Source organism: Amblyomma mixtum, chromosome 1 (assembly GCF_055824585.1).
Source record: "Amblyomma mixtum isolate Tamu chromosome 1, ASM5582458v1, whole genome shotgun sequence".
Lineage (NCBI taxonomy): Eukaryota > Metazoa > Arthropoda > Arachnida > Ixodida > Ixodidae > Amblyomma > Amblyomma mixtum.
In genome coordinates this window covers 275408462-275424656 of record NC_143012.1, presented here as the reverse complement: position 1 = coordinate 275424656, position 16195 = coordinate 275408462, and the positions used below count along the sequence as shown (strand labels likewise).

At 44.4% G+C, this 16195-nt stretch overlaps 1 protein-coding gene across 5 annotated transcripts in view; it reads right to left on the bottom strand.

Moving 5' to 3' along the window:
* The window catches only part of LOC149371757 (gamma-aminobutyric acid receptor subunit beta-like), a 234422-nt gene that overhangs the window by 155176 nt on the left and 63051 nt on the right, over positions 1-16195 (bottom strand). For all 5 annotated transcript variants that reach the window (XM_089566042.1, XM_089566044.1, XM_089566043.1 and 2 more), the window contains exon 3: positions 13173-13240. In XM_089566042.1, coding sequence (XP_089422168.1) covers positions 13173-13240 — 68 coding nt within the window. The remainder of the gene's footprint in view (positions 1-13172; positions 13241-16195) is intronic.

The following is a 16195-nucleotide window of genomic DNA, read 5'->3' as shown; positions in this document are numbered from 1 at the left end:
AGCATTTCGCCTCCATCGAAATTCGACCACCGCGGCCGGTATCGAAACCGCGTCTTTCGGGTCAGTAGCCGAGCGCCACAACCACTGTGCCACCGCGGCGGCTTGAATCGGAAGAGAAGCCAGCAGTTCCTTTTCGGGGAAGGCGCGTCTCCACTGCTCTTAGAGTTCAGCTTCAAACGGGAGACGAAAATGGAAAACCTTTTCGCCCCTGCTCCTGTAGCCGGAGCGGCTACAGGACTTGTTTACCTTTACCTATAATCCTATACCTATACCTATACCTATACCTATACCTATACCTATACCTATACCTATACCTATACCTATACCTATACCTATACCTATACCTATACCTATACCTATACCCATACCTATACCTATACCTATACCTATACCTATACCTATACCTATACCTATACCTATACCTATACCTATACCTATACCTATACCTATACCTATACCTATACCTATACCTATACTTTTACCTATAATTTACCTATAATCGCCTATTATTTGCATAAAAACGAAATATCCTGGAGATCGATGGTGTTTACGTTTATGGGTGAATATTTTACTCATTTCGCTGACCAGAAAAAAGTTTTTCACAAGCGGAAGTAACATATTCTTCTCGAAAAGATACGCACTTTTTTAAATATGCTATCGTAAAGGCCGTTGCAGATCGGGCGGCTCCACATGTTAGGTAACTTCTGCTGGTTAGTGTGGCGCAGTCTGCTCAGGCTTATCATCGGTTTAGGGCCGTCGTTTAGTTAAGCCCATTTTTCCACTGCATGTAAGGGCACTGGCAGCTTTTCCAACCGTAACAAGCAATCGTTAACGCCAAACCATGTATAAAATTCATGAAAGTGTGATGTTCTGGCTTCCGCGACGGTGTAGCAGCACTGCTATCTTTGCCTTTGCACCGTACCACATGATGAGCGGTTCTTGCGATCAGCGCAGAGTGCGGCCAGATAATGGCAACCAAGGTTTAGAAACTTACTGTTGAGTTTTTCGCTCAGAGCCCGATTATTTGCCTTTGACATCTTTACCTTTCTGTTGCGACTGTGCAAGTTCTTTATGTAAAGCTAGCTTTTAATGGAACTCTAGAAGCGTAGTTTGTTGAGCCAGTTGGTGCATGGTAGTGGGGAGAGAGGGAGAGAAACCAGCAGAACGGGACGCGTACACAAAAGAAGGAATTCACACGGACGACGGTGGAGTCGAGGTTCAGGTTAATAGCCCTCTCTTAGTTCGAGGAGCGAATTTCCAGAAAACGTGGCCACCTTCAGAAAAGGTGAGAAGCAAGTCTAAAAACCGGTTGTTGTCATGCAGTGGCACCTCGTGAGTGAAGCTCAGGTCAGTGGAAGTGTGATGAAAGATAAAATGTCATTGGCAGCCAAATCGATGCTGTAAAGAGGAGTCAGTTTAAAAGGATTAAAAAATCATCAATATATCTAAAAACTTTAACAATGCGTGCGTCAGTATTAAGCTCGTTAAGTAACACATTGTCAAAACTAGACAAAAATATCTATCTGGCACAACACAGGAGCTACACTCGAGCCAATAGGAATACCTCACTTGTTTATGTATCTGTTATCCTCATTCTCTACAACAGTAGATGACAGGTAACATGTTAACAGCTCCAGAAACGAGTTGACAGATAAGCACGTACTGTTCTGAAAAGGGATCGCACCTCTCATTTAGGTGAGGTCAGGGACAGTCTCAAGTGACTTCTTGTGCGGTACAGAATAGAACAAGTCCTTGACGTCGATGGACATGGGAGACGTAGCACCCATTGCGGTAGTGGAGCTAAACTCCACTACGCTCATTGAGGACTGGGCTGCAAAGGGGTCGTCTGGTGGCAAGGGTTCCAAGCAACCAAGGGTTCCAAGCAACCCTTGCAAGAAATACCCGACAGTTTTTTGCCATGTACCGTCCTCAGGGACAATGGGGCTGTGGGGACAGCCGGTCTTGTGCGTTTTTGTGGCAAAGAACACTCTCGGGACATCCGTATTCTCTTTCCAGCTCACTTATTTCAGCATACCTTTGAGAGTCAGGTTCTTCAAAAGCTGAAAAGCGCGGCTTTTCACCTTTGAAGGTAAACCATTTGACTCTTCAATACTGCTAGATGAGCTGCCGGTTATAGAAAAAGAGTGTTCTGTTGTGTTGGGTTTATTGACGCATAAGCAGCTAAGGCTATCATGCGCCAAGAACAAGGTATGGAAAAATTGGCTTGAGCAGAGTTTGAAAACAAAGTGGATAAAAACGGTGGTGTAAAGGGCCTAAAAGTTATTTTTACTACCTAGCTGATGAAAGACAAGAATTTTAAAAATGTTTCATAGCAGAAACTTTTAAAGGTTGGGTTACCTCCGCAGACATCCTTGGCTCGGCAAGGATTTCGAGGCTCCCAACAACTCAGATAAAGACCTCAGCCTCCTTCTCATGATTGAGAAAGTGGCTGAGGTGTATAATTGTATGTAGTGAAGCACAGGGTGAGTAGATTAGAGTTTATGAAGAATACTGGCTTCCCTTAAAATGCTAAAAACACAGGGTATACTGACAAGTGCATCTTCGCCTAAAATCAATGCTGGATGAAAAGGAATGTGTTCTTTGCAAAAGGTAGTAAAATGTTTTTTCCTTAGTGATTCAAGTTCCGTACATGAGAATATTATGTGGTTTACTGTTAGTTCATCTCCGCACTTTTCACAAATAGGTAAGTATTCTTTGGTAAGTAGGAAGTTGTGTGTGAGATGTGTGTGTCCAATACGGAGACGGCATAAAATAACTTCTATGAAACGTTCTTGGTGGGAGCATGACTTCCATTCTTCTATAAATGGTTTTACTAAGTGGAGCTTAATATTACCTTCAATATTACATTCAGACTGCCATTTATCTCTTAGCTTATACTGTACTAACTTCATGCCATCTTTGTAGGGAATGTTAACTTTCTTTATTTGTTTGTTCTGATTTTTCGCAGCACATTCATCCGCTTTCTCATTGCCAGTGATTGCAACGTGGCTGGGAACCCAGCAAAATTTTATGTCTTGTCCCTGTATTGTGGCGCTTGTTGTGTTAGGTATGATATTACCAATTAGTGGTGTCAATTAGTGGTGTTAGCTCTTTCAAAATACTAGGTGTATTTTTCAATGAGAAAATGACTTGGGACGAGCACATAAATTACATAGCATCTAAACTATCCCGTGTCATAGGAACAATTTACGCTCACAAAAGCATTCTCCCTGTAAATGTGAAAATGCTTTTGTATAAGTCATTGTTCTGCTCGCATCTTAATTACTGTCACTTGGTATGGGGAAATACATCTTTCACAAACCTCCGAAAATTACTTACCCAACAAAAAAGAATTCTTAGAATAGTATATAATGTAGCATATGACCACCCATCCAAACCACTTTTCGAGAAAGGGGACATAATGCCAATTAATGATTTATATGCATACTACTTACTCTTTAAATACAAAACCGAAAATAAAAACAATACTCCTTTCATTGCCACACTGGCTTCATTATGCAAAAAACACGCATCGTACAAAACAAGAAACAACGAAATATGGCACATTTATGCATACAGAACAGGGTATGGCAAACAGATGCTTAGGTATAGTCTACCGCACTATCTCAACCTCTGCCATAGTCACAACATGACTGCTGAGCACTCGAAAAAAAAAGAGTTGCAAAACTTTGTTTCAAGTATATGTAACCGGGTGTAACTTTGAATTGTAATTTCTGTAATTTTGTATAATTTTTGTGGTTGTTATTTTGTAACTTCTAAATTGTAATTCCTGTAATTGTGTTTAAATTTATGTTATTACAATTTTGCAATTTGTAATTTTTGTGTAATTTTGCCTTTACGTTTGATTTTTTACGCGTTACAAAGTGTTACAGTTGTGTCATAAAATAGGTTCTGTTCATGCTTCCTTTATTTCGTTAGTATTACTGCCACGTTTTTCTTTTTTTTCTTTTTTTTTCTTTCTTTTTTTAAGTTTTGCCGGTATGCTGTTATGTTGTCTGCATATTTTCCCTGTACAACTTATATCTATTTTTGGGGAGGCGAGAGCTCGTCAAGCTACACCCCTAGCTTTTTCTCTCTGCCTCCCTCATCCTTGTGATGAAAAATAAAGGCATTATTATTATTATTATTATTTATATGGTGAAATGAGGTTAGTATGCTCAGAGAATCAGTGTAAATGATACTGTTCTGAATGTTCTCATTTATTATTTTTTCTACAGCCACCAAGACTGCGTAACACTCGGCGGTGAAAATGGATGTACAGTCAGGTAGCCGTACTATTTTTTCCCAATTATTCTGAACTACAGCACTTCCAACGTAGTGCGCTGATTTTGATCCATCGGTATAAAATGCTTCGTATTCTCCGTATTTTTCGTTGAGTGCTAAATATTCTTGTAATATCTGTTCATGTGGTGTTTGTTTTTTCCGAAATTGTGTTAATGTGAAGTCGCACACAGATGGTAGGCAGTACCAAGGCGGGAGTGGATCAGGTTTGCGGGCAATATTAGGCAATATGTTCATTATGTCTAGTTCTTGGCATTTCTCTTCAAAGCGGAGAAGAAGTGGTCTGATTGCTAGAGGTTTGTTGGTAAATAGTGTTCGAGGTTATAGAAAAAGACCAAGCTAAACTAATTTTCACCTTTGTCCGCCTACGGATATGAAGTTTTTCACGCAAAAAACAAAACGCAAATTTGTATCCGCAAAATGTTATCCGCCTTGAAATAACCGAAAGTTGGAACTAACACCGGGAAAAGTTCAACAAATTTTCGAAAAAAGAACAAACAAAAATTCAGCCCTCTAGTTAATGCGAAGAATATTTGGGCATAGACGAAGTAATTTCTTTCCAAGCCTACCTATTTCTAACTCCTCATCTCCCTGTCGGTGGCTTATCCAAATGCCTATCGTAACTGCAGCCGGCTTCGCGACTCTGTGAGACGAAACAGCGGAATATAATCAGACAAAACTAAACTATAAAAATAACCTTCATCACGTAATGCCATAAGGATGTTTGTTTGTTGCGAGTTTGCACCTGAGTGATAGCAGTAGGAACACACAAGCTAGGAAGAAGAGATAAAAAGAAGAAAAACGCATAAAGAGAAAAGAAAGTAGGCAGGAAGAAAAGGAAGGAAGGAAGGAAGGAAGGAAGGAAGGAAGGAAGGAAGGAAGGAAGGAAGGAAGGAAGGAAGGAAGGAAGGAAGGAAGGAAGGAAGGAAGGAAGGAAGGAAGGAAGGAAGGAAGGAAGGAAGGAAGGAAGGAAGGAAGGAAGGAAGGAAGGAAGGAAGGAAGGAAGGAAGGAAGGAAGGAAGGGAAAGCTATAATACGGCACTCTTGGTTAGCCCTGCGTGTACAAAGTGCGCGATCACGGCTAGTAAGGGTACCATGTCCATGGTCTTTCGCAGGGAGCGGCGAGCGGCAGCCGAACGACTCTCTCCTGTGGCCAGCGCAACACCACCACGAGGACGCAGCGGGGCGTCGCACGTACTCGGCCAGGTACGCGAGCACGGAGGAGCATCGATTGACGTCCACCCAGCCCAGCGCTACACCACTAGATCCGTGCACCGCTGTGGACACTTGGGCTAATGCTCCGTTACCACCACCGTCGCAGTTCAAGAATCTTTTTTTCAGCCTGGAATCGCCACCTTATCAAAGGTAAACATTATCGCTGGGCCGCTGACACCTAACACTGACGCATGTCTGTTTTCCAGCCTATCAGGGACCGAACAATTCTGCGAACGGGGACTGGGGCACTCGTTGGCCTACCAGTCATGGCAGCGAATCGTGACGCTTGTTTTCAAAAAACGAGTGAACATAGCTCGCTTCCATGATTGGCTGGACAATATAGCGCGCCAATCACAAAGCCTTCGCTCGCTCGCGCCAGCGGATTTGCAGGGGATTTATTCCGCGGTAAGGTGACACCAGCTGCGTGGATTCACAGCGGTGCACAGTTCTATCCGCTGACGGGGGAAGCAGCAGACGTGGTGGCTGCCGGGCACCGATGCGCGGCCCAGATTAACAGCACCGGCCAGCCGACAAAATGTGGTTCATGGCCGCCACCGCACCTGAGTGGTGTGGTGGGAGAAAGGAGAGGGGAGGGTTAGCCCGTATACCTGCTCACGGCGCCGCTGGCGAACAACGCGGGCACCGGCGTAATGTTCCCCCGAGCGACGTGACTGCGATACGCGTCCCTGGCGCGGCCGCCCACTCTGGCGTCTTGCCGGCGTGGCGGTAGGGTGTTCGTTTTTTGCCCCATTTTTGTCGCTCTTGCCCCCTTGGCCCCCCAACCTGGATCCGATGGTCCCGCCGTGTCCACGCGTCGCGGGCTCGCTCGTCGGTCGCGACAACAACACGTACGTGAGGCGCAAAGAGACACACATGCGCAGCGAGAAAGGTAGTTTGCGTGCGCGCGAGAAAATGAGACCGGAAAGGAGAGGAATGAGAACGAAGCGTGCGGGAGGTATGGTCGGCAGAAGCACGCCCAAATGCGGGGTGCCGACAAGGTTGACGGCGCGTAGGTGACGAGGGCAAGATTTCGTCTTTCGGAACGGTGGCTTGTTTCCTCCCAACATGCGCGGTTGGTGGTAGCGGCCACATGCTGCTGTCTGGCTGCGCAATCAAGTTAATACTAACACTTAAGTCGGACGGACAACCTCAGACTTCAGTAAACCAAATGAGCAGGGAGGTTTTTTTGCAGGATACTCGACAACAGGCCGTATTTACATTGTCAATCAGGTGATAGAGAAATGTTCAGAACATAACCAACCCCTACATATACACCGCGTATATAGCCTTCGTGTATTACGAGAAAGCATTTGACTCAGTCGAATCCTCAGCAGTCATGCAGGAATTGCGGAACCAGGGTGTAGATAAGCGTTATGTGAAAATACTGGAAGATATCTATAACGACTGCACAGCTACCATCGTCCTCTATAAAGTCAGCAATAAAATTTCAATAAGGAACAGTGTCAGACCGGGACATACGATCTCACCAATGCGATTCACCACCTGTTCGCAGCAGATATTCAGAGGCCTGGATTGGGAATAGCTGGGAAAAGAGTTAATAGGGAATATCTAAGTATTCTGTAATCTGCTGATGACGCTGCCTTGGTAAGTCACCCAGGAGAAAAACTGCAAAGCATGATCAATGAGTTAGACGGGCAGAGAGGAACAGTGGGTCTAAAAATTAATATGCATATAACGAAATTAATGTTCAACAGTCTCCGAAGGGAACAGCATTTACAAATGGTAGCGAGGTGCTGGAATTGGTAAGGGAATACGTCTACTTAGGGCAGGTAATGACCACAACTCCGGATCACGAGAGTGAAATAACTGGAAGAGTAAGGATGGGTGGAGCGCATTTGGCAGGTTCTCTCAGATCATGAACGGGAGTTTACAAATATCCTGAAGAGAAAAGTATATAAGGGCTCCGACACTCACCTATGGGACAGAAATGTGGTTAATAACGAGAAGGGTTCACATACGCTAAGGACAATGCGATGAGCTATTGAAAAAAGAATCATAGATGTAACGTTTGGAGACAGGTAGAGGGCAGAGTGGGCCACGCAACAAACGCGGATTAATGACATCGCAGTCGAAATCAAGAGAGAGACATGGCTTTGGGCAGAGCATATAATGCGATACAATATAACCGATGGTCTTTAAGTGTAACGAACTAGATTGCAAGAGTAGAAAAGCGTAGCAGGAGGCGGCAGAAAGTAAGGTGGGCGGATGAGATTAAGAAGTTTGAGGGGATATGGAGGCCGCAGCTAGAACAGGACAGGGTTAAATAGAGAGATGCGGGAGAGGCCATTGCCCTGCAATGGGCGTAGTCAGGATGCTGTTGACGATGATGAGATTGAATGGAGAGTGCTGCTTCCTAAATGAATGGGGCTCGTACAGACGCGCTACCTGGGTCAGAACTAGAACAAAAAATCTCGAGCCTGGTGACACGCGGCCAAGAATTCGAAGGAATATTTAACAGCAAAGTAACGGACGGAAGTTAGCCTTCATTTCGAGTTGATCCATATCGTTTCCCGCATGCCCTTCATATCTTTCTTTCTTGTTTCTATGAACAACCTATCGCTTCTGGCGACCGCTGGTTGAGCAGTATCTGCGTCATGCCCAGTTTCGGCTAATGAAGCACTCTTATAAACTGATAATAGAGCCGGTGGTGTGCCATCTGATATTAAACCTAAGCGGAATGTTTGATTTGGTTTATTTATTTTATTTGCCAAATAGTGCAGGGCCTTATAAAGGGCCCTAGCAAGGTGAGACAAGAAGAATACAATATTGCCTCATGGTAATTCATCGCCATGAGTGCACGAAGCATGGGCAACAGTTTACTTATGGTTTGTGGGTGATGTGCGTCTGTTTGGTCTTACAAACTTGAACTCGACCCACAAGCGTGACAGCTCAGCTGTCACGACGCTTCCTTACGAAACAAAGCTTTTTTCAAACGAAGAAGTAACCTGTCAAATAACAAGTTTATTAAATATTTGCAAATAAATAGCTGATCTCTTAGTAAACATTTCCGTTCATCTACTTTTGATTTTTATTGTAAATTTAAATGAGGGCGGGATTAGGGGCAGGGAAACGTCAGTCCCCTAGACTTAAGAGAAGCTTCCCTCTCTTGTCTTTGTTTATTTTGTATTGTTTTCTCTTCATTTTCTTCACACCCGCGCACGACACCGATCAATGTACACCATCAAGGCGCAGTGTTCTCAGCATTCTCACAGGCGGTAACTGGCACCCGTTACTACTTCAGCTGCGGCGCATTCTATGAGTTGATCCCTTAAGGGCTGTCAGAAGAAAGGGCCTGCCAGTGAAATGTAAACTTTGAGTAGCGGCTAGCGCATGCTACGGCTCATATGACCTACGCGCAACTTGATTGCAGTGAGTGACAGGAAGTAAAAAGTCGCGCTATTGGCGAACAGCTTGGCGTTGGCCGATACAAATAGTTCCCCATGTAGTTTCTCGTTTTTGGAACATACATGCCGTTAGCGGCAAGGGACAGCGTTGTAAGATGCATAGCTTGCTTTTAGGCCTGTCTTCTCAAGCTTCCTTCGTGTTCATTAGCGTTTCTCAACTAGCAGTTGTCGGAAGAACGAAATGTTAGAGAGAGAGTAAGGGCTCGATAACTATCTCACTCCAAGAGGATAACCGAGCATCAGCTTAAGAGAAGGAATTACTAGGAGGAAAGGGAAAGAAAAGCTAGAAAATGTCGGCGTAAAAACCTGCATAGTCGGCTGAATCCTACTTAAGTTTTCAGGTACGCGTTCTTGTTACAAAATGCGCGTACACTGAAAACACTCGGGCTGCGAAGTTCTACCGCTTGGAGGCTCACGGCTTTCTGAACAACATGAATGAAAACCTTCCAAAAATGCCAGTTCTTTTTTTCGTGGATTTACTATTAGAGCCCAGCCGAAGCGGCAATTACGAGACTGCAGCGGAGCACTCAGGGCGGCCGACGTTTCTAAATATTTTCCAGACTAAGACATGAGCTGCGTGCATACGTAGAGCCCTCGCTAATGAGGCGTTTTTGAGACGTAGTAAGTATATAAAGACGCAGCAAATGACCGGCTGTTCAGCGCAGCCCGTTTTAACAACGTGTAAAGGCGGGGCTTTAGAGGGATTATCCTTCCTGCTGCTTGCACGTGACTACTGTGGCCCTAGGGGCTGTCGCTGCTCGGCCCTCCATTAGTGGCAGGCAAAGATGGGCGCGCTGCAAGGACTGCGGAACACCCGGAGAGAGAATAGGATGCCGGCTTAAGGAAAGCGAAAATAAAATAAACAGAGCATATAAAGCAGGCAACGCACTCTTCATATTTTCGTTATTTTTTTCCCTTCTTTATTCACTAGCTTCCCTGTCATTACTGAGCTCCACCTTCGATATGGCATAGCTGGCAGATGATAGTACCTGCTAGCGCTAAGCTTCGGTGTCGTAGACGCAAGCTACCGGTAAGATGGACTAAATATTAAGTCATAAAGAGAAAGTAACACGAAGCGGTCTTTGAAAAGCAAACACGCGCTCTGCGGCCCACTGAAACGGTGCAACTTTGGGAAACTTGCGGTTATGATAACCGCTAGGTAGGGAGATTGGAAGTGTGTTCATAAGTAAAGATGCTTCGTGATCTACCATCTAGGAAATCGCGACGATCGACTCCGCACATAAATTATTCTCACGTGGTAGAGCCAGTTGACCGAAGTCGATAGGTTCGTGCACTTTCCACTTCTTTCTTCACGCTCTTACTACTATTAATCACTGCTATGCAGACAAGGTGCGACCATTCATGGCTTGAGATCAGCTGGCATTGCCTCTAGTATCCACATCGCTTCGTGGTCTTGCCACGACCCAGCGTGACAGCAGTTTCATCTTCTCTCTTTTTTTTTTAACCTCTGCCTTTCTCCGCACAAGCAGCGTTGACTGGAGCGCGCCCCTTTTTAGCAGGTTGTCGTGGAGTAGGGAAGTTTCTGTTTTGTCCATTTTGTCTCGGCTATAACAAAGCACAGCATTCACCCGCGCGAGTTATCGCGGCGAGTTATTCTTCCCAGCATTAGCGCAGATACATATGCATCAGTCTATAGCGAAATAAAAACGCTTACTCAACGCACAGTTTCGGCCTTACTGATTACTCGTTCCTGGACCATTTTAACGCGATGGACTTAAGGCTGCCGTGCAGCGGAAGAGCAGGAGCCGTCTTCAGCGTTGCGTCGTCGGACTTGAGTGAAAAATGCACGAAATAAACCAGACAAGCAACCTAGGTAGCAGGTGGGGCACCTAGGTCACACGACTGCGTGACGTCATCACAACCCGCTCACCGGATTATGAGTAAACTGTTCATCATGGCAGCCAGAACGTTAATCAATACTTGGTCATAAGAGGTTGCTCGGGAAGAGCAACCTGGGTCTCACAAGCCTCACCGGTGTCAGCACCTGCCATCGCAGTGCAGTGGTGGATCGTTTAACTACTGCACCACTGTGCCAGGAGTGGTATGAGAATTCTCAGTAGTCTATCAATTCGAAGTAAAGAATGACCAATTGTGTATATATGGGCATTAACGCATTCACACTATCGCGTCATACGCCTCAGACGAAGCTAAGTGCTCCTATTTTTTTTTGTTTCATGCTTAGAAAATATTCATGAACACGGCATTCATATGTTTTGAATGAGCTGCTCTGCCGCATGACTGCGAACACGAAACATGCCAGATGATGTTTTTTGTTTTACCACTTCGGTCGTTCGGTTCTATGGTTTTCATGAAAACGCGCGAAGCATATGAGGCATATGAGTTACAGAAGCCCGACCGGGCTACAATTCCTCTATAGTAGAGCAATAAAAAAAACAGTGCGTATAAATCTCGAAATGGAACGTATGCACGGAGATGCCATATCTTGCACAGCTTTAATCTCTCATTTGTGTTTTTGTTTTCGGCCGTGCAATCGAAAAAAGCATTTTTGCGAGAGGGAATAACAAATGAACAACTAAGCTACGATACATGCTGACAGGCTTGCAGCTTAAATGGAGCGTAGCAACAATTCCAAAAGCATTATTTTTGAGCCAGTTGGTTCTTTGCGCTTTTGGAAAGATTTGCGCACAAACTAGACGGGGACACATGCAGTCTTAAACTTCAACTTGGTTTCATTGTGATGGCAAGAAATATGCGGTGTGATTTTTTTTATCTTCACAGAATTTATTTTAACAACTGCGGGAAATACGCCACAGAGTTTGTTGAGCTGGACTGTACAACAAGGCGGAAATTATATTTTTTATATGAATCAATAATTAGATGATTAATTACCTTAACGCAATTATAAACTTGAAGTTTTGATTTTATGGCCGTGATTTTATTGTGCAATTGATGGCTGTAAACATGGAAGATGAGCCCTGTTTTTAAGCTTTCTAATCGCAAATATAGTTAACAATGTTGGAGATAAAAAATACGGATTTGAAAGCTGTTGAGTTGGCTTTCTTGCATTACGTAATTATACATGTCGCTGCGTGTAGTACCGTAGCCGAAATCAAGTTCACTTCTTTTACATCATCAAATACACCAACTGCGCATGTATTTAATGTATAAAAAGTACCTGAGGTGCCCATTTATAAGAATGCAATGCGGGAAAGGAAAAATAATTTAATGTTAATTAATTCAAGGTAACTAATCGACTAATTATTGATCTATATAAAGTACATGATGTCCGCCTTGCTGTAAAATTCACTTCAAGAAACTATAGCGGCGCATTTCTCAGTTTTTAAAATGAAAAAACTGTAAAAGTTGAAAGAAGTAACCATGCATGTGCTTTCACAATCAGGATGATCAGTCGTACATGACAAATACGACTTCAATGCCAAACATGCCTAAAACCAAACGCGACCCTGTCATACCGTTCACCCATTCAAGAACTTAACTTCCTTATCCAGTAAAGCTACTGATGGCACACTCACGCAACCACGGCTATATCTAAGAATGTCTAAGAAGTTTCCTCACCTCAACAATGTCACGGGTAAGCTGATTCTTGTGGCAGTACCAAATACGGCAACATTTAGACAGGACTGCACTCTTTGCATAAACGATAAGGCTTTGCTATGTGTCTACCACTGGCTTGCCGCTATCTTGCGATAATGTCCGCCTAGATGCTCAGTGTTAGGGCATTATCAGGAAATTATTAGGAATCAGCTAACCCAGGAGACATGCGAAGCGAGGGAAATTATTAGATATGGTCTTAGTTTTGTGGGTGCTCCATCAGTAGCTTTACTGAATGAAGAAGGGGAGTTCTCGGATGGGGAATGGTATGACAGGGCCTTGTTTAGCTGTCGGCACATCTGGCATTGCAGTTGTTGTATTTGTCATGTCTGACTGATCCTCCTGATTGTGAAAGCTTATATATTTCTTGCAATCACAACAACATGCAATTGAAGTTCGTGCCTGTGTGTGCCCCTTTCATTTGTTGTCTTGTGTGTCCGCAAACATTCCCAAAAGCAAGTAGTCCGCAATATCAGGTACCTGTGTCAGATCTGGCAACTTCTAGTTTAACCTCCCGCGGAGCATAGACTGTACAGCGACATTTATCTCGACAAATGCACACAGAACGTGAAGTTAGTTGTGCATAAGCAATGAAGTAGTGGCTCTGTGGAGCAATGAAAATGGACTAGTACTCACCATCTGCACTTCAGAGACTGTACTTATGCTGATAATCTGCATAGTGACGCCAACCTCCACTGGAACACCTGGAAAAGACAAAACCGACGAGCGAAAGCATATTTGGAACTCTGTTTTTAGCAGCATCAACGCTAGGCTCCGTGCTTACGGGGCAGCGACATTAGGCAGGTGTAAGGTAGTTTCCGAGCATGCTATTAAGTTCAGGAACCTGGACCACGTCACAATTTTGTTCTTGACCGAGATTTAGATAAAAACACAGTGCACAGCTAGACCAACTACGAGCGGAGAGCTGTGGGTAAGGTCCCGTATAGAGGTCTGATGAAGGGCTCGCAGAGATTCCGTGGGTGTGCTTAGCGCGCAGCAATGAATCCTGCACATAGCACACAGTTTCACCCGGGAGCTCACCGAAACTAGTCGCCAGATCAAATAGTTAGCCCCGCTGAGTATATCTGGCTGTCATCGTCGAAAACCCTACCAGAACGATCCGTGTTGGATATGTTTTGTCAAATCGCGGGCCTTGATAGAGACACCCATTCAAAGCTCAAATACCTTCAGTCTCTGTTTAACGCAGTGAAGCAGATGAAACTGTCGAGAGGAAAGCTGTTGTGTACCGGGTTCATGCATTATCCGCGAGAAGGCAGGATGGAATAGGCGCCCTGATTTGTAAAAATATGCCAGAACGATCACTCACATTCGAGCTTTGAATGCCGGCCTCAAGCGGACTGTTGCCTGCTGTCGTAGCTCCTCATTCATTATAATGTCATGGTTCCACAGCACTTCATAACAGAGAATTTAATGCTCTGTTGTCTGCAGACGTCGTCAGTGCATGCTGAGGTAAGCTCCCATGAGACGCTGCTATCTGTGCTTAAAACTTGTTCTTTACCTGCTCATTGAATATTTGAGATGCGTAGAGCGTACGTAGCTGAAAACAGATATTCTATTTTTTTTTTTTTTGGTGCTCATGACCGTTTTTTAGGCTACCAGAATGTGTCTCGATTCGCTTTTGCCCCAGCCGCCTCGAGTGGCCTTATATTTGCTGAACACGTGTGAGCAGCGCAGTGATGAAAACATTTGATTATTGAGTATGCGATAAACTGGCGATGCCTGGTCACGGTAGTCGGAAAGATTCTGGGAGGCCAAGTGTGCATCACTTTACGACAGTCGAGAAAACTAGAGGAGAATATTTTTTTTCTACCGCAGTTGAGAAAGAATGTAGTTTGAAAACAACCTTCGAAACATTTTAAATTGCTTCAATGCCGCGACTACGTCGACGCCAGCGCAGTCATTTAACGGCGATTGCGAGACCGCGCTTCCTGGCTGCCCTCGCAACGAACCAATAAAGACAAGAAATTACAACTACAGCAGTCAGAATTGCTTGACTGTAGCTGTATGCTATGCGGAGTCAAAGCCAGCCGGCGGTGATGAAATGATCCCCAGTAAGCAAGAACCTACGTCACAGGCGATCGAGGCCACAACGAACAGAAGAGAACGACAGTGAAGGAGCGAGCAGCGTAAAAGAAGGCCGGAGTGTTCGCAAGTCGGGGTGCACTTGAAATAAAAAACAAGGAGCAAAACGAAGAGAAGGACTTGGTACTAAGAGCTTGTCCGGCGAAGCGCTCAGATGAAACACGAAAGCAAAAACCGCCGCTCCTAAAGCAAGCCGCCACCATACGGACTCAATTTCGGTCAGAGCAGCGGCAACTAATATTTTAGAACTGCGTTCCTTATGATACGACAGGAGACTCAAGAACACCGATCAGACGTATCGCGAGTCATAAATTTTCTTCTCCCGTGCGCGCGGCGCACGACGGGCAAGAAACAAAAGGAGACTGAATGGAGAAAGTAAAAGCAGCCCGGCTGAAAGACCACTGAACCACAGCTGATGCACTATAGTCTACGCCGCAATAAAGTGAAAATTATAAAAACAAAAAGATAGATGAAGATAAAGGTTATAATGTTGAATGCTAGTGCAAAGATATCAGCAACTTCTCAGAAATAAGAACAAAAAAAGCATATTGGCACTCGGAAGACAGCCGGGGCCTGTAAGAAAAAAGAGGAATCACAGTGAGCCGTTAGTAAAGTGAGCCGTTAGGTTTCCTAGTTGTTTCAGTGCTTTCTCGGTCGTTTTTTGTGCTTTCGTTTACTGGCGACCTATGCGGCTCACTTATACTCGTTTCGCTCTCAGGAAGCCGCGGACGTCCAAGATGGCGAATCCATTGAGGCAATTGGCGGCAACCAGCGACAGCACCAATCACATCAAACCGAAATCGTCCGGCGCCCTCCTCGCAATTCTAATCTTTACACGCTCAGAAAGACAGTAAGAAAGAACGTATCAGAAAAGATGTGGGGATAGAAAAACCCAGACACATGCGCGAAAGAATTCGAAAGATCAGTTTTTATCGGACCTGAACCAAACTGTATCGCTGAGAAAGGAACGTGGGGCCTTAGTTCCTACCAAGTAAAAGAACAGGAAACAAAGCCAGAGCAATGATTAGAGAACAGCAAAGCTCCGGAAGAGAGCCAAGCTAATTTATAGTTCGCCATAACGAGTTTCGCTTCCTCGAGTGCTGTTTGTTTCGCGCATTGTAATAGTTCTCTCAGAACTAGGTTGGCTTTGCGTAATATGATGTCTAAAGTTGGACACATGTCAACGGATCTCCGAATGTAAGAACGCAAGCAATTATTTAGCTAAGCCTATGGTGCGTTATGGCTCTGCTGCATTTATCTATTCAAAGTTTTAATTTAGTGAACACACACGTGGCTGTTGTACGCAATTATCTGAAGGGACAGGTGCGCTCATTACTTGTCCTCATTATGTCTAACATGCCGGATGCAATAAAAAAGAAAAGAAGTAAAGGAGATGCTTAAAAGGTCACCACTCATCGGTCAGGTGCTTTTATCGTCTAACACACTTTCTGTGGGGTGTTTGTTGACAGAACTGTTAAATGTGTAGCTTCAGGTATTGATAAACCATAAAATAATAATCGGCTGCATGTGGTCCTAAACCAGACGCCGTTCAAGAA